The sequence below is a fragment of the Lotus japonicus genome, chromosome 1, assembly GCF_012489685.1.
Source record: "Lotus japonicus ecotype B-129 chromosome 1, LjGifu_v1.2".
Taxonomy (NCBI): Eukaryota; Viridiplantae; Streptophyta; class Magnoliopsida; order Fabales; family Fabaceae; genus Lotus; species Lotus japonicus.
In genome coordinates, this window is record NC_080041.1 from 14340990 (window position 1) to 14359013 (window position 18024).

General features: G+C 32.4%; 3 protein-coding genes across 6 annotated transcripts; all 3 read left to right on the top strand.

Moving 5' to 3' along the window:
- Positions 1-2810: 2810 nt before the first annotated feature.
- On the top strand, positions 2811-3712 carry LOC130727723 (RNA polymerase II transcriptional coactivator KELP-like; the record flags this gene model as incomplete). The annotated part of the gene is made up of 3 exons (XM_057578958.1): positions 2811-3047; positions 3148-3253; positions 3630-3712. Coding segments are annotated over 3 exons (426 nt in total), but the record flags the coding sequence as incomplete, so codon positions are not given.
- A 14-nt stretch (positions 3713-3726) lies between these two features.
- LOC130733758 (60S ribosomal protein L9-like) lies at positions 3727-5624 on the top strand. Of its 4 annotated transcripts, XR_009017605.1 has the most exons (4): positions 3727-3924; positions 4050-4118; positions 5296-5362; positions 5508-5624. XR_009017605.1 is itself a non-coding variant. In XM_057586020.1 (3 exons), exons 1-3 carry the CDS (start codon positions 3817-3819, stop codon positions 5341-5343), a joined length of 225 nt encoding a protein of 74 aa, XP_057442003.1. In that variant the 5' UTR covers positions 3727-3816; the 3' UTR covers positions 5344-5624. The 4 variants fall into 4 exon arrangements, 1 of the variants encoding a protein (XP_057442003.1); XR_009017607.1 differs by lacking the exons at positions 5296-5362; positions 5508-5624 and adding an exon at positions 4271-4319; XR_009017606.1 differs by lacking the exons at positions 5296-5362; positions 5508-5624 and adding an exon at positions 4267-4318.
- Positions 5625-14950: 9326 nt separating this feature from the next.
- Positions 14951-17591, top strand: LOC130733759 (ADP-ribosylation factor-like protein 8c). Its single transcript, XM_057586021.1, has 6 exons — positions 14951-15169; positions 15373-15454; positions 15549-15581; positions 15692-15813; positions 16903-17064; positions 17187-17591. The coding sequence occupies exons 1-6, from the start codon at positions 15132-15134 to the stop codon at positions 17302-17304; spliced, it is 555 nt and encodes a 184-aa protein (XP_057442004.1). The 5' UTR covers positions 14951-15131; the 3' UTR covers positions 17305-17591.
- Positions 17592-18024: the final 433 nt, after the last annotated feature.

The following is an 18024-nucleotide window of genomic DNA, read 5'->3' on the forward strand; positions in this document are numbered from 1 at the left end:
GGGAGGCGCCACCTCCATGTAAGGAGGGGAGTCGGCGCCGCCGCTGAAGAGAAATATAGGGTGAACCCTAGCAGGGTCAAGTGACAATGTTATATGACCGAATTCAAAGCCTTTAATGATGGTACATGATATTTGGTGACAAGCTATGCAACTCTATATATCTACCACTGAAAAGCAATCAAGATATGAAATGGATAATAATCAGTCTGAACATGAATTTGGTATCACTGTCTTAAAAATAGTATGGAAGTAAGTATTGGTTGTTGCTGATGCTAACGAAGCCAAAATATATAGTCTACCTATACGAATACGACTGACGCTAATAATTACAATTTAGCATCAGACATAGTCGTAAGTATGTTGTATCAACTCACAAAGAATGTCATTTTTAAAGAGTGTGTCATTTTTCAAAAGAACCCAAGCAATAGCAGTGCCCCCTCACACCCCTCAAGTGGTAGAACTAAGAGGGATATAACTTTTAAGTGTATAGTTCAAATTCTGTAATACGAAAAGAAATATACCACCACATCAATATATCCTCCCCAAGACCCAACCCACCATCCATTAAAAAAATAGAAGAAATAGTGAATTAATCTAAAATTAAAAGAATTTCTGTTAAACTTGATGTGACAAAATCTTACTTCTTTAATTACATTAAACACAACGTATCAAATTCTAACTTATTTATTAATACTTTAAAATATGTAAAATTACGTTAATATTAATATTGTCAACCGTTACACTAGACTCATTGGCCAAATCTATATCTATATATATTAGAAAAGAACAACTTCTAGCATGACGTGTCGCTCTCACATGCCAAGTTAGTGACGTGTCTCTCCCAGATTAATTCTCACATAATATTTTACATGTAAGCTCTTTCTCCTTGGCTCCACTTGCCACATGTGCCCTGATTTTTACTTACCTTATTTCTCCTTAATAAAAAAATACATTTTTAAATTTTAGATTTGATTAGGATTTAGGTTTTTTATTTCTTGATTTTATCTTAATTTATTTTTAGAGTATTAAATAATTTTTATGGTATTTTTATTGAATTTTCGGATTTTTAATTAATTCCGGATTTTATGAGTTTTTATTGTGATTTGCTAGATTTTGATAGTTTTTATTTATTTTTATTTAGTACATTTTTAAATTTTAGATTTGATTAGGGTTTATGTTGTTTATTTTTGTATTTTATCTTAATTTATATTATTATTTATTTTTAGAGTATTAATTATTTTTTATGGTATTTTTATTGAATTTTCGGATTTTTAATTAATTTCGGATTTTATGAGTTTTTATTGTGATTTGCTAGATTTTGATAGTTTTTATCTGTATTTATTTAGAACATTTTTAAATTTTATATATATTAGAGAACAACTTCTAGCATGACGTGTCGCTCTCACATGCCAAGTTAGTGACGTGTCGCTCCCAGATTAATTCTCACCTAATATTTTACAAGTAAGCTCTTTCTCCTTGGCCCCACTTGCCATATGTGCCCTGATTTTTCCTTACCTTATTTCTCCTTAATAAAAAAATACGTTTTTAAATTTTAGATTTGATTAGGATTTAGGTTTTTTATTTCTTGATTTTTTCTTAATTTATTTTTGATTTATTTTTAGAGTATTAATTAATTTTTATGGTATTTTTATTGAATTTTCGGATTTTTAATTAATTCCGGATTTTATGAGTTTTTATTGTGATTTGCTAGATTTTGATAGTTTTTATCTATTTTTATTTAGTACATTTTTAAATTTTAGATTTGATTAGGATTTATGTTGTTTATTTCTGTATTTTATCTTAATTTATATTATTATTTATTTTTTTATGGTATTTTTATTGAATTTTCGGATTTTTAATTAATTCCTGATTTTATGAGTTTTTATTGTGATTTGCTAGATTTTGATAGTTTTTATCTATATTTATTTGGTACATTTTTTAATTTTAGATTTGATTAGGATTTATGTTGTTTACTTCATGATTTTATCTTAATATAAAATCTGTGATAAGTGATTTAAATCAATAATACATCTCATCAGCAAAAACCCTCTTAAAACCCTGCCTACACTACTAGAAAAAGGATTTTTCACATCAGGGTTTTCACATCAGTTGATTAAATACCTGATGTGAAAGGTAATGCGGTGGCAATTTCGAAATTACAGTGAACTTTTATAAGACTTTTCACATCAGTTCAGAATATGTCCGATGTAAAAAATAATTAGTAAATATGTTTTACATCGGTTGCTATAAAACCCGATGTGAAAGGTTAAAGCGGTGGCATTTTTGAAATTTTAATGAATTACTTTTCACATCAGGTATAATACAACCAATGTGAAAAGTCCCTCATGAAGTACTTTTCACATCAGATATAATACAACCGATGTGAAAAGTCCTTCATGAAAATTAAACCCAAACACATCACAAACCTAGCATTCTCACACAGAAACCCAAAACAAACCCAAAACCCGATCGTAGCCTCACCGCTCTCGCTGCATTCGCATCGTCGCCTCACCGCCACTACTCACCGCTCTCGCTGTCACCGGTCCTCGCTGCCGCCGCTCTCGCTGTCGCCGGTCCTCGCTGCCGCCGCTCTCGCTGCCTTCGCTCTCGCTGCCTTCGCTCTCGCTGCCTTCGCTCTCGCTGCCTTCGCTCTCACTGCCTTCAAGGACCTTGTTGTTAGCTTCGTTCAGCGGCGAGTTGTTAGCTTCGTTCAGGACCTTGTTGTTAGCTTCCTTCAAGGACCTTGTGAATTCGACACAACCCTTTCTTCCTCTCATTACGAAAACAAATATCTCGCGCTCTAAGCTTGAAACCTCACCAGATCGAACTCTATCTCTGGCGCGGCGTCTTCGGTTTCGGTTCGTGGAGCTCTGTTTGACACTCCAGGCCTCGACCTCTCTCTCCCTCCCTTCAAAGCCTTCGTCAAGCAGATCGTGCAAGCTTTTCTCGAAGAGAAGCAGCAACAGCTAGATGAAGAACAACAAGAACAACAAGGAGTTACCCAGGACAAGGAGTTCGATGACGATGGCGATCTCATCATCTGCAAGGTCTGTTTCATCTTCACACTCTGGTTATTTGTTGAAGCAATGGTTGCTTAGGTTGAAGAAATTTGATTGTTTTCCTGTTTGTTTTGGTGGGTTGTTTCAGCTTTCGGAGAAGAGGAAGGTGACGATTCAGGATTTCAGAGGGAAAACACTGGTCTCCATTAGGGAGTATTACAGAAAGGACGGCAAGGACCTACCTACTTCAAAAGGTGCTTGTATTTTCAATTCTGCTCTTTGCATTCCTAGAGGAAAAACAATTTTGGATTGTGGGTTTTCAATATTTTCTTTCTTTGTTGAAATAAGGATATTTTGGGAGTTTATGTTATGTTTTAAACATGTTCTAATCCATGACTTACTATAAACCCTCGCTGTTGGCATTGCAAACTCCCAGTTGAGAACTTCCTTTGTAGCTTGGCATGAAAATGTTTGTGCACATTTGAGAGTATCTACTATTTATCTAGGGTTGTATTCTTGTGTAACGTGAAGCATTTCCCCTATACTAGTGTGATCAATAATTTCTGCAATCTGCATTTGTATTGTCAAGTTCATGCTCACTGGCTGTCTTGCTCATATGTGATTCAATAGCAGGTCTTTTCACTAAGAAATACAGAAGCTTCTCTTTTTATACAGATCACGCCTCGAATGATTTTGCCACTAAGAAGGTCAAGGTAATATATTTGTTCGTTTAGTTGGGTAATTCAAGTCTGATTTTTCTTGTTGATTAATTGAACTATGGATTTTGTCATTGTGTGATTAGGTGAGGAAAGTGGATATGCTTGATGGAGTTTCCATTGTGCGATCTGAGAAGGTGAAGGATGAGTTGGTTTTCGATGGAAATGACATTGAGCTTGTTTCTAGGTCATGTGCCCTTATCAATCAGGTACAGTTTTTTTTCATTCTATGGATACATGCTAATGCCTGACTTTGTTGTTGTCTAATTTTTGTCTTGCTTGGATTTTAATTTTGGTTATTTTGTTGTTTTTGTTACATAAATTCCATGTTAAGAACAAGGATATCAGGAAGTTTCTTGATGGTATTTATGTTAGTGAGAAGGGGACCGCATTAATAAAGAAGGTACTTTTTTATCACCCTTTAAGTTCATTGATGATTTCCGTAAAGATTGTAATATATGATAGATAGTAATATTCATTTTCAGTGATCTTAATTTCTAATTTGCTTGTTTGTTTAACTGCTCATTTTGAATTCCTTACTTTTTTCCTAGCTAGAGAATGATTTTTTGAAGAGAGATAAAAGTGGTGGTTATTTGAAAAGAGTTGTGTGTGAGAGTTATTTCTAGAATTGTTAAGAATCATGGCTAGTTTCATTTAGCTGGAAAATATGTGTATGATCTGAACAAATTCTGGATTTGTTGCTGGAAGGGTAGGCTGGTGTAAAGGCATCCCTATGCTTTTCTGAGACATGCATCTGTATATTTGATTCTATATAGTACTTGATACTTGTTGATAAAGTTAAGAAGAGTAATGTGTATGTTGTGCTTGCCTGTTAGGAAGCCTGAAAGATACTCAAGCGTTTATGTGATATACTCACCCGTTGGCTTAAAAAGAAACCTTTGGAGAACCCATTGATGTGGAGATTATAGGAAGCCTGAGAGATGCTCAAGCTTTTTCTCGTAATCATGCTCACAAAGACACTGGTAATTGAGAGTTGATACATGAATTTTAGCATTCTACTGCCACTCGTTTAGCTATATTGATATTGATTCCTCTTCCACATCGGTGACTGTCTCTGGCCAGATTATTTTATGAGGTCTCACATTTACCCAAATCTTTTCTCTTTTTTTTTTTATTTGCAAAAACAAGCACTCCTTCATGCTGCTAATTCTGATTACCAAAGTTTCATAATCATCGTTTGCTCATAAAATTCACAGAGCCTCATCCATGTCCATAAAAGCATGATCTGAGTTTTTTTATTGTTGCAGGCCTCAATTGTCATTTTAGAAATTCACATCCCTCACTCCTTAACTGTTTACCTGCATCATTTTGTATTTGGCTTTTCATTTTTCTGTCATTTAACAATTTCAGTGTTAGCTGCTTCTTGCTTTTCAATTTTTTATTCTCTTTTAGACATCCTGATTTAACTCCTGTTTTTAATTTTCAATTGTTTAACCTGCATCTATGTAGAAAAGTTAAGTTTGCAATGGATCAATTGTAAATAAATGAGAAAGCTGAAGTTTGTTGATTTAGTTCTCTATTTCTCCCTCATCTTTATTCTTATATTCTTCCATATGTAGGTGGTGAAAAAGATCGTTATGGGGAAAAAGATTGGAGCATGTATTTAGTAGAAAGTCTAAATTAAGGGTATGTGTTTATCTATACTTGCAGTTTTTGTTCATCAGATTCATTATGTAATGAATGAGCTAGTTATACTGGTTGAGAGATAGTTAGTGCAATGTACTAATGAAAATAATATTCATCCACTTTCTCTCATTTCCTTCTATGTTAGGTTAACAGTGTGTGCTACTTCACTTTCTGTAACTGGAACTTTGGAAAGTTAAATTAGTTATGAGCTAATTATATGAGCTATTTCTGAATGGAAAATGTGCTAGGTATGACTTTTTAATTGATTCCAAACATAACTGGTTTTGTCTTTTTTTTTTTAAAAAAAAAAAGACTTTTCACATCGGTTTTGGCATAAACCGATGTGAAATGTGTAGTTTTCACATCGGGGATTTGATTCCACCGATGTGAAATACATGTGGAGATTTGAAAAAGAAATGACTAAACAGACTTTTCACATCGGTTGCGGCATAAACCGATGTGAAATGTGTAGTTTTCACATCGGGTATTTGATTCCACCGATGTGAAATACACGTGCAGATTTGAAAAAGAAATTACTAAACATACTTTTAACATCGGTTGCGGCATTAACCGATGTGAAATGTGTAGTTTTCACATCGGCTGTGTACCCGATGTGAAAAGGTGGGGACATACCACATCACCTTTGTTTACATCGGTTGTATACCCGATGTGAAAAGTACTTTTCGCCCGATGTGAAAAGTACTTTTTGTAGTAGTGCTACCTCCACTATCTCCTCCATGGAATTCATCTCCTCCATGCAATTTTCATCTCATCTCTCCACTGAACGGAACCACCCCCACAAAATCGTCTCATCTCTCAACGGAACCACTTTGCCATCGACTTGCAATCGCATCCCTCCGTTTTGCTGCCTTGGACTGATTGGGAAGGTTGCAGATGGAGGTTTCAAATTATTTTCTTCCTTTGCTTGCATAATATGTTATGGTTTTTTTCAACTTTATTTTACTTTACCTTTAACTTTCATTCACTCATGTTTGACTTCAAGGTCAATTTCGTTCATCACTTGCCATGCTAATTTCAAATTCTTTTCTTCAGGTTTTTTTTTTATAGATATTCCATCAAAAGAGATTCTTTGGAAGCCATGGATGGTGAGTCCATTTTATATTCTATATGAAATTTTGTAATATTTTGATTTGTTTTTTATGTTTTCTGATTCTCCTTTGTATGTAATTCTACATGAAATATTTTATTCTATTTTAGAGTTATTTTTAGAGTATAAATCAATTAGGATTTATGTTGTTTATTTTTATCTTAAATTAATTAATACTCTAAAAAAAATCCGAATTTTTATCGTATTTTTATTAAATATTTTTTAAAGATTTTGTTTTGTTTTTATTGTCAATTTGTTAGATAGCCTCTCTTATGTTGTGCTATTTTATCTTGAAACCTGAATTTTAAAATATTTTCCCTAATTATCTAAGATTTAAATAAATTATATTTTGAAAGAAGATTTACTACTACTCCTTACTAAATTTATAATGATGGCTTCGACTCCCCTCTTTGTCACGTTCCATGACTCAATTGGAGAGCTGGCCGGAAAAAGTGGTGAGCATTCTCCCTTTTCCTCTTCAAATTCCTTCTTTGCATAGTTTTGTTTATGTCTAATCTTATTTTGACTCGGGTTATAGGTGATGGTTCCGCCAATCTACCTACGCGTGTTGCTCCAAAATCAGTTTCTTGATATAATATTGTAGGTTGAAATGATTTTCTTGATCTAAGACATATTATGATTTGTTTTCTCAGACTATGCTAAGGAATGTAGAATGCAGGAGATTTCAAAAAAAAATTAGAGGAGAATTGTTGAATTACATTAAAGGCTCGAGATAGAGTTTGGGAAGGAAAAGCATGTGGCTTAATGCTTTTAATTTCTGAGGTAGGAGAATGAATCCTTTTAGTTAAAAGTTCTTTATGTCTAGCATTTGATTCATAAGATTAATGTATTGGTTTGAAGCTACTTATGTGTCTGTTTTTAATTTTATTCTTTATGTGTTTTGGTTGGTTCAATTAGGCTAATTTGAATCAAATGCCTTAAAGAAATCAAGGCACTACTTGAAATAAGGTATGAGAAGCTAGAAGAAGGAAATGAGTTGTAGGCAGGAGAATAGAGAGACAGAGAGAGAGAGAGGAGGGTGATTGCACACAAAGAATGCTAATGAAGTGGATATGTTACTTTCAAACAAAAGCTATATTGGACAAGATTTGAAAAATAATTTAAAGAAATTTTAAAATTATTTTCCAAGAACTCCTATGCCATTTTGTTATAGCCTTGCTAAACTATTCAACTAGGTTCTCTAATGCTTTGTTTGATATGGTAGTGAAAGAGAAGAGAGAAATAGAGGAGAGAGAGATAAGAGTTAGTGTGTTTGATTGGCAAGGGATGAGAGATAAAGGGGGCAGATTTTGTGGGTCCAATGTATTTTTTCAATCTTCTCATTTTGAGTAGACATAGAACAAAGTTTGATCAATTTTTTTAGCTTTCCAATTGTAATCTTATTAAATTTTTTGGTTATTGGGAGGGAGTAATCTTATTAATTTATTAAGCCTATCATTGTTTTTATATTTTGATATTTTTATTTTTATTTAAATGTCGATTCATGGCAAACTAATTCCCTCTCTTATTCTCTATTTAACCCAACGATGGGAGAGAATCTACGTCATTCTTTCTCTACTATCACAGCTCTCATACAAACAACTTATATAATTTACTCTATACCACACGTATTTCTCTATACTCATCACAATTTGTTATATTTTTTATTAATGTCAACTCCAACAATCAATTTGCCGTGCAACGCACGAGTAAAAAACACTAGGGGATAAACAAGGGGTAGTTTCAAACTCCAAGCGCAATGTTGTCTACCAAGAAGTTTTTGAGAACATATGAGTGGTTAGTTTAATTTTTTATCTTAATAGTTTTTTTAATACAAACTGACTTCTAAGTGACCTAACTTTATTTCATTGTTAACATGATGTCTATGACATCTTATAAGTTGATGAACATCTGATGCTAAAATATTATTGTCGGTTTAAGGTTCGTTCTATTTTCCCTTACAATGAAATAATTCTTTATTGATTAAAACAAGTATGTACAAAGTCTAATATATATCTTAAATTTTGTAGGCACCCTGCAGTATTGGCTCAAACATGGATGACTTGAAATAAAAAAAATGAGGTCATACTTTATGATTTATCTTTCACAATTCAGATTTGTGCTACTATCATGTTCTTTTTTTTCCATGATTAATATGTATTTATCATCTACTTTATTGGTGATTCTTTTTTGTCCACTTTCCTTAGCATTTCAGACTCTTCTATTTCATCTATTGTTTAATAATCACTTTTTTTTTAAATTAAATATGTAACAAAATCACAGTTGTTATCTAATGTATTGACACGTTGAATTTTTTGAAAAAGAATCACGTGCTATTTCTTCCATTTTCAATAAAAGAATAATTTTTTAATGAATGTACTAAGGGTGGAATCACGTTGTGGTAATAGGACAGTCGTCACCCTTAGACACAAAATTGTTACTTGATATACTATAAAAGATCATAAACTCCCTATATATTTCGGCTCTTCTCCTTTAGAAGACAAATTTCAAGTAGACGAATCAATATATATTTCTTACACATTTTATTATTATATGCAACTAAAGTAGTGTTGACAAACTAATAAAAAAGTCAAACTTTTTTTTTGAAAGATAAATATATATATATATATATATAATATCAAAAGGCTTGAGAGCTTAAGCAGGAAATACAAACCAACCAACACCGGCGGAAAAAACCCGAAAGTACACCCAAAGATCGAGCCAGACAAAAACCAAACAGAAGAAACCCAAAGACAGAAAGATAGGTAAACCTAGAAAGTGCCGGAAAGAAAACAGGACAGAGCAAACAAACCAAAAAAAAAATTTTGATATATTTCATAAATTTTGTAGGTACCTTGCAATATTGACTCAAACTTGGATGACTTGGTATAAACACAAAATGATGTCATACTTTATGATTTATCTTTTACAATCCTGATTAGTGTTACTATCACATCCTTTTTTTTTCTCCATAATATGTGTTTATCGTTTGCTTTATTTGTGATTCCTTATATCTATTATTTGTGTCATTGTTTTCATGTTCATGAAGAATGTGAAACGATTTCATCTTGATCTCAATCAGGCTTAGATGACAAGTCTTTTGGTCCACTTTGCTTAGTATTTGAGACCCTTCTATTTCATATGTTGTTTAATATATTTTAAATAATCAAATAATTGATTGATGTATCAAATACGATAGACATATTCCCCATGCAACGCGCGGGTAAAAACACACTAGAATTTCCCCTTCTATATTGATTTATGAAATTTATAAGATTTTGTTTCTCTGATAAATGAGAATCCATTGAGTAAGATGATTTGCATTTAAGTCTGCTCTGAAACCTAAAAGCGGTTGTTGTTTGTATTTGCGTATAATTTTCAATTGTATGTTTTAATTTTAAAGTACTATAATGCTATCTACGTGAGATTTTGTTTTATATAAAAAGTATCATTATACTTTTTTTATACAATCATTATATTCTAAACTAATTAATTGATATTATTTTAATAGAATAAATTTAATATAATTAACTTTAGTATTATTTTCAAAATTTTAAGAGTGTATATTTATATAAGTATATAACTATAATAATTTGATAATAAGAAAAGTAAGAGGAATACAAAATATTAATACATATGTACTATAAAATTATGACCTGAATTTATTAGTGCTAACAAATTAGAGTTACGAGATCTCACAGGGAGAAACATTTTACATGAAAATGAAAATTTGTACGAGTTAAAAAAAAAAATTCATTTTCTATAACTTAAGTGTATTTTTAATAATTTAAAAAATAATTATATATTTATGCATTGTTATATATCTAAAACACAAAAACATTACCCTTTATGCAACACGAGTATACATCTTCACAAACAAAATTCAGTTATACCTCACATATGCAAAAATTAAAGCTTTTGGTTTATTAACTTCTGTGTTTTTCAAAATTTGTGCTCTTTAAATATCTACATCTTTATTATGATTATTCTTACATTCTTAGCATCTTAAATATTTATAATTTAAAATATGAATCGATGTATCAAATACAATAGACATATTCCCCGTGCAACGCGCGGGTAAAAAAATACTAGTAGCTTTGAAATGAGCTATAGTTACACCAAAACGCACATAATATATAAGACCCGTACATATGTCCAACAAGGGAAGTTTTAAATTCTACTTTTATTTTTATTGTTCCTTAGGACACACGTGATAATTCTTATAATTTGCTCGGCTGTACAAGCATAGTAATATCCAATTTGAGCTTCCCTAACATTATCACAATCATGTATTAACCATACTTGTTTTAGGAACTTGGCAAAAAATAATTTACTAATCGTTGAAATATTCTAACTTATCTGTCCAATAACAATTCTTTATAAGCAACTCTTTTTGTTTATTAGTATATTTTGTCGAGTTTCGTTCTAATGATAATTATATTATTTTTAATCTACATATGATCAACCTCAACTTGACATTATAATTTTTTATCCAGAGCTTGAATCTTCGACGTACAAGTACTAACCTTGGACCTATCGATAGTGCTTCCCAACAAATTTACCAAACAAAAGTACAACACGAAATAAGTCGTTTAAATAAAATACTGACTTTGAAGTTTGAAGTTTGAACTTTGACACGTTCTTAGTGTTTTGATATGTTTTTTGTTTTGTGTTCTAAATTTGAGGTCATTCTAACGCAAGGCTGGTGTATGCAACCACTGAACTTTTGTTTTGTTTTCTTTTTCTTTTTCACTTGCTATAGTGAGACAAAGAACTTTCGTATGCAACTTGAGTCATATGATGCCCGTGTTACTACGTTAAAAAAAGTATTTAATTAGACTAAGTCCTTGCGGTTGCGGATGATTTCCAAAATCGTCCAACAAACTAAATAAATTTTTGACTATAAGGAGCAAGAATTTTGACAATCATGAAACTAACTAGGTTCCTTAATTAATTATCTAGTGGAAAAATTTTAGTTATACTACTTTTGATGGGATCAAGAAAACAGTGTGCTATTTAAAACTTCCTCCTAATGAATATGCTACCTAGAACTATATAGTTAAATGAAGATTTTAATTATGATTCTCTCAATTATTAGGTGTTAATATATAAATATACATAATTTCTTTCAATCATATACAATTTTAATTTATCACTTCATACCTACATTATTTATTTTTTCTGAGATACTCTCAATCTTTGATGTTGCTGACTTCAGTGGTCAGCTAAAATGTTAACAGGTGCATCTCCCAACTCCACTAGTTTTAAACAAGAAACAAAAAACCACACGGTAAGATAACAGAGGCTTAGCGGTGGTTAGTATCTGCAACCGTGGCGGTCAGTGTCAACCACTGCTAAATGGTTAGAATGGACGACGCTAAAGAAAAAACTTAATTTGTGGCTTTTTTTTGTGATTGCGTCGGTTATAACCACCGCTAGCTTATTGAGATATTTTAAATTAAATTAACTAGCTAATTTTATGATTAGTGTCGGTTATAACCGACGTTAGTGCTTTAGGACGCATCTAGCGGCGGTTGTGTCGGCGATTGCCTTTATCTGCAGCTAGTTTACTTTGTGGCGCCAAAATCTAGTGTTAATGATTTGACCTTGTTAATCCATGCATATAGCGGCGGTTAGAAGCGCGTTAAACGAGTGAATTGACCGACGCTAAATGAGCGAATTTTTATAGTGCCACTACATTTCTAAAGAAAAAAAGTCATTGGTGGTGTTTTCTTCTGATAAATAATTTTCTGAAATATATTTCATGGAATTAGTATCGTGAATTGTGTTTTTGTATATAAATACGCTTACATCCAAATATTATTTTAGTGTATGACTTATGTAAAAAGCGAACTAATATATTTGAGTTAAAAAGTGAATGATACTCTTTTATTTGATTGAAATGAGAGTCAGTTCACATTCCACTTAACAAATATCCAAACATACACGTATTTGTTAAATTTTCAACCAAATCAAAAAGGTATTGAATAATTGAATTAGTAGTGCTAAAAAAACATATGTAGGAGAATCTTATAATTAAAAAAATTATGGCTATTACTAAAAACTGGAAATGGAGTCACAATAACTCATTCTTATGTTTTGACAGATTAAAATCCATTATTAATTCAAAGGAAATATTTTTTATAATAATAATAAATATGATTAGAGTGAGATTCATTTGGATGTGGATGCATGACAGTTGGATCTCTAGCTTATATCGAAGGGGGTATATATGGTGTGGTTTTGCGTGGTCAAGATGGAAGATGGGTATCTAGAATTTCTTGCAGTTTCAGTAAAGGAGATGTTTTTCATGCTAAGGTACTTGTAGTGGAGGTTGGTTTACAACGTGTTTGAACTTGAGTTTTACAAAGGTTGATTGTAAATCTGATTACTCATGGGCTATTCATATCCTTATGAGTAATTTAGATGTTGGTATTTATTGGTTCAGAAATGTGATTCTCCGAATTAGAAGAACACTGAATATTTGGAGTTTGTTTATTCCTTGTCTCATATTCCTAGGACAACAACATAGTTGCAGATGTTGTGACTATGCAAGTTTATAGAGATGACTCTCATCATCAAGCTTGGAAGTTTATCCTTTTCCAATGTTATTTCTTTTCTTTATTATGACGTGATTGAGTAGTTTGCCTTTAGTCTTCCAAATACAATAAAAAAGCATTTTTTTATTCTGAGTGTGGTAAAGTTAAAGATCTTTTAAAGAATGAGTCTCTTATAATTTAAACTTTTGACCTGATGGTTCTAAATTCTAAGAGTCACTTAAAACCATTGCGACATACACTAATTGTGTAAAGGAAACATGAAAACTAAATAAAAACCGGTGTTTATTTTTGTCTAAAAAAATGGTGTTTTGTTTTTGGTCAATAATCAAGGTGTTTTTAAATTATATTATTAAGTTATTAAACTTTCTTAGGCCCATTATATCTACCAGCCCAAATCGTGTACCAAACTAACTGATTTAGGTTAAATGATTTCATTTCAGCTATTTACTAGACTAGACTAAGTAGCCGATATGTACTTGAATAAATAGGCCCAACCCAAATCCGTCGAATAATCCTTGCCAAATAAGCCCAATCTGATTTTAAGCTAAAAACGACAAAATCACTAGTATTTTTGTTTGTTTGTAACAAAAACACTAGTTGAAAATTAACGTAAATAATACTCCCTCCGTTCCAGAAAGTTTGTAGGTTAAGGTTGTGGCACAAAGAGTAAGAAAACAATTATTAATAGCATAATTTGACTAGATTACCCTTATTTAATTTTACTAGTATGATGTGCAACTATTAAATTATACTTAGATAGAAAAGAATGTAATTAATAGAAAAGAGTCGTGGTTGGTTAATATGAAAGGTGATAAGTGAGAGAAAATGTATTAAATGAGGGTAGAGGTGGAAAAAATTAGCAAAAAATGCATTGGTTTTCTAAAACAACAAACATTTTGGGATATTGAAAAATGGTGCAAAACAACAAACTTTCTGGAACGGAGTGAGTAACTATTAGATTAGCTTTATGTTAATTTAGGTTTTGAAAGACTTCTCTATCACCTTATTTCATGATTTATGCTGATTGTGTCAATTGAGTATACATATTTGATCTCTATTTCCTTATGTTTTTCACATTAATGTAACACTTCTTGGGATTTAATCTCACATGTTGTAAACTTGTAAGTGTCGCTTTACAACTTTTGAGGCTTTAATTCCAAGTATAATTAACCAAAAAAAATGACTTTCAATAAACAATTTCAAAAAAAAGACTTACAATAAACATTCTAAGCTTGAGAATTAACAATTTCAAAAAATAATTACAATAAATCTTCTAATAAATTACTCCCTCCGTTCCTATTTAATTGTCCACTTTGAAGAAAAAAAATGTGTTCCTATATATCTGTCCACTTAGAGTTTCAAGAGAGTATTAATTGATGTATTTCCGATAAAAGCCCTTACATAAACAACAAATGAAGAAAGATAAAATACATTCTAAAGGGTGATATAGGAAAACAAATAATATTTTTATGAAAATCAACATAATTACTTATTTTCCTTAATTTGTGTGAATCTTCTCTTCCTTAACAAATAAATAGGAACGGAGGAAGTATTTGTTAAAAAGTTGTCTTTTAATACATTTTTTCTTCACTTCTACTTTTCCATTTGAGATAAAACCCCAACTTATAAGTTATAAACAAACACATTTTAAGAGTTTGTAACTTTATATCACTATGTTTAACAAATTCTTACCCACATTCCCTAACGCACTTTTAACCCGCATGCATCCCACTTCTAACTCTTCTATTTTTTTTTTAAAAAAATTAAACATAAATCACATTTCAACAACTCATTTAAAGTAAACTTTAATTTACAATCTAAAATCCAAACACACGCTAGACTAGTTGTGTTGGAAAGTGAAACAAGCAAATATGTAACGAGGTTGAGTTGAAACATCGGTAGGTACTAGGTACTAGGTACTAGGTACTAGAACAAAACATACACATCTTATTGTTGTGTGTCGTATCGGCATTGTAGATTCCAACCCTTTGTTCCTTCCTTCCTTAACTTTTTGTTCGGCCAAGTTTCTCTGTTTCCTCATTCACCCTCATATCTCCACTTTCACTTTCAATTTCTCTTTGCTGCTTTTCCCCTATTCTCAATGGGTCTCTGGGATTCCATGCTCAACTGGCTCCGCAGGTAATTTTTTAGCACCCCACATAATTTATTTTACTTTTTTGTGATAAAGTTTGTTTTTTTCCTTGTGAAATTTCATCCCAGTTGCTATGTCATGCTTACAGTTTCATATACTATTGATTGAGATTGAGAAAGCCTTAAAGTTGATACCCTTGAGTGTTAAACCCTTTCAATGGTGATGAATTTTGTGTCTTGTGTTGTGTCAGCTTGTTTTTCAAACAGGAGATGGAACTTTCCCTTGTGGGGCTTCAGAATGCTGGCAAGACATCTCTTGTCAATTCAATTGCTGTGAGTTTATGAATTTATATTGCAATGCAAAACCCTGAAAATTAGTATTGTTATTCTACTGGTTGGATATTGATTTTTTGGTTTTGTTTACCAGACTGGGGGTTACAGTGAGGACATGATTCCAACTGTGAGTATCTTTTTGTTTTCTTCATCGAATGTTGAATTGCATATTTGAAGATTGTAGCTTTGGAAGTGTGTATTTGTAATTTGAAGCCTAAACCTTGCTGTTAAACTCAGGTTGGGTTCAACATGCGGAAAGTGACTAAGGGAAATGTCACCATAAAGCTTTGGGACCTTGGTGGACAGAGGAGGTTCCGGACAATGTGGGAGCGCTACTGTCGCGGCGTCTCTGCTATTGTGTATTGTCTCTTTTCATGTTCTTTCTTGCAAGCATTTTTTCATATGTTATGTACAGGCATATGTTCATACATTTACACATGCATATCTTTCTTTCTTGTTCCTTTTCGTAAGAGCCTGTTTGGTACTTTGGTTGGATAAACTTCTCAATAGGAGAATAAGTTTAATTGCTCTTGCAATAATGATGGTTCTTCTAAAATATAGCTTGGGTAAGTTAAAATTAACGTATCCACCTTAATCTTTTAAGAAGCTATCTCATTCTACTTCTCTATGAGCTCCAATAAAGTCATAAGGGTGTTTTTGTAAGATAGTAACTAAATACCTATCTCAATTGTAAAGCTCCCATAACTAACGGGTGGTTGGTTCAAGTGGTCTATGTTTGATTTCTCTAAGGCTTTGTTTGTGAGTTTTTAAGAGAGGGGATGGGAAGACTTTGAGGGGAAGGGAAGGGGAGGGCAAGGGAGGGGGAAGGGGGGTAAGCCATTCCCTTGTTTGCAAGCCCATAACCCCCCAATTTGAGGGAACAAAAAAATATAACTACAAGAGGGTTTTGAAGGGTTTTTAGAAATACCCCAAACCCTTCCCCCTTCCTAAAGTCTCACAAGCAAGGGGGCAGCTTCTCATAAGCCTCTCCCTTCCCTTCCCTCCCCTCTAATACTCAACTCAAAAATACACCTTTAAGTAAAGTCTGTGGTTTGAGTCTTGACTGTGAGAAAAACCCTCATTGAGAGAGCTAGTCCCACGAGAGTGTGGATGTCCAGGACTCAAATAGAATTGCATCCTGCCTGTGTTAGATATCAAAATAAATAAATTGAGAAGCTCCTATAGTGTAGACCAGTTGTAAGTTTTGGTTTTAGATAACTGCATGTTGTTGGTTGTGTTTTCTTTCCTGTTTATGTCGAAACCTTAGGAAGAAAACTTGATACTTGGTTTTATCAATATTTTTTCTGATGATCAAAAGGGAGTTTCGGCATCCATACTTCATCTTGTGTTGTGTATTTTAGCCCCTTTAAGTAATTCGGGGTGGTGTTTCATCATGCTATATGCCTTCTACAATTTTGCTTCTTTTTCACTGATGGATGGAAAGACAGGTATGTTGTAGATGCTGCGGATAGAGACAGCGTTCCGATATCTCGAAGTGAGTTACATGAACTCTTCACAAAACCCTCTTTGAGTGGGATTCCTTTGCTTGTTCTTGGCAACAAAATTGACAAGTCAGAAGCTCTTTCCAAGCAAGCGTTGGTCGATCAGCTGTGAGTTCATATAATAGAGGAAGTTGTTCCATAAATCGTTATATATATATATATATATATATTATTTATTGAAACTTGTCTTGATTCCTTGTGTAACTCATTAATTCTTTGTTTTTATTCAGAGGACTAGAGTCGATTAAAGACAGAGAGGTCTGCTGCTATATGATTTCATGCAAGGATTCTGTAAACATAGATGCGGTCATTGACTGGCTTATCAAACACTCAACAACTGCAAAATGATCCTCGGGTTTGCTAGTATTTGATTTTTGGCCATAGATGCAAGGTGTTGATGGAATCCTTCCAGGTAGGTGAGTAGGTATCAAACACACCTTTTAGTTGTGGTTCAAGTAGGTGAGTTTGTACTTTGTACAGTAATCAAACTTTGGTTAAATCTTCCATGCGATGTTATTATGTTTGGTTAAACTGGTTAGTTGATATTGTACAAGTTTTTTACAGCTTCTGTTTATTTGATTAAAAATATTTAACATTATTATGATCATTATATGATGAAAAATGTTATTTTTTTATGATTGCTTCTCAACTTGAAAAAAATCGTCATTTAAAAGTGTACTATCACTGGAAACAAATCACTTCCTGAATTTGAAATCTTGAATGATAGTTGTTTTAATATTCCAATCCCATATAGTGTTGCACTATGCTAGGCTTTGAAGGTAGCAATACGTGTGGTTTTCTAGTGATGTGTGTGTGTGTCTCTGTTGTTTTTCTTTCTAGCAATACGCCCTCTTTTACGGTGTCCTCTTTTACTTACTCTTTACATACCTATGCCCTTTGTCTGTGAAGAAATAGAACCTCGCATAAATGTAAAGTGTGATTGTGATCAACTAGTTCTTGTCATCATATAAAATGTTTTCAGCCTATAATTTTCTGAACTAGATAGTTTATCATTGTTCAAGCTCGAATTCAATTTTGTAATGGTCCCCTTACCTTTTGATGAAGTGC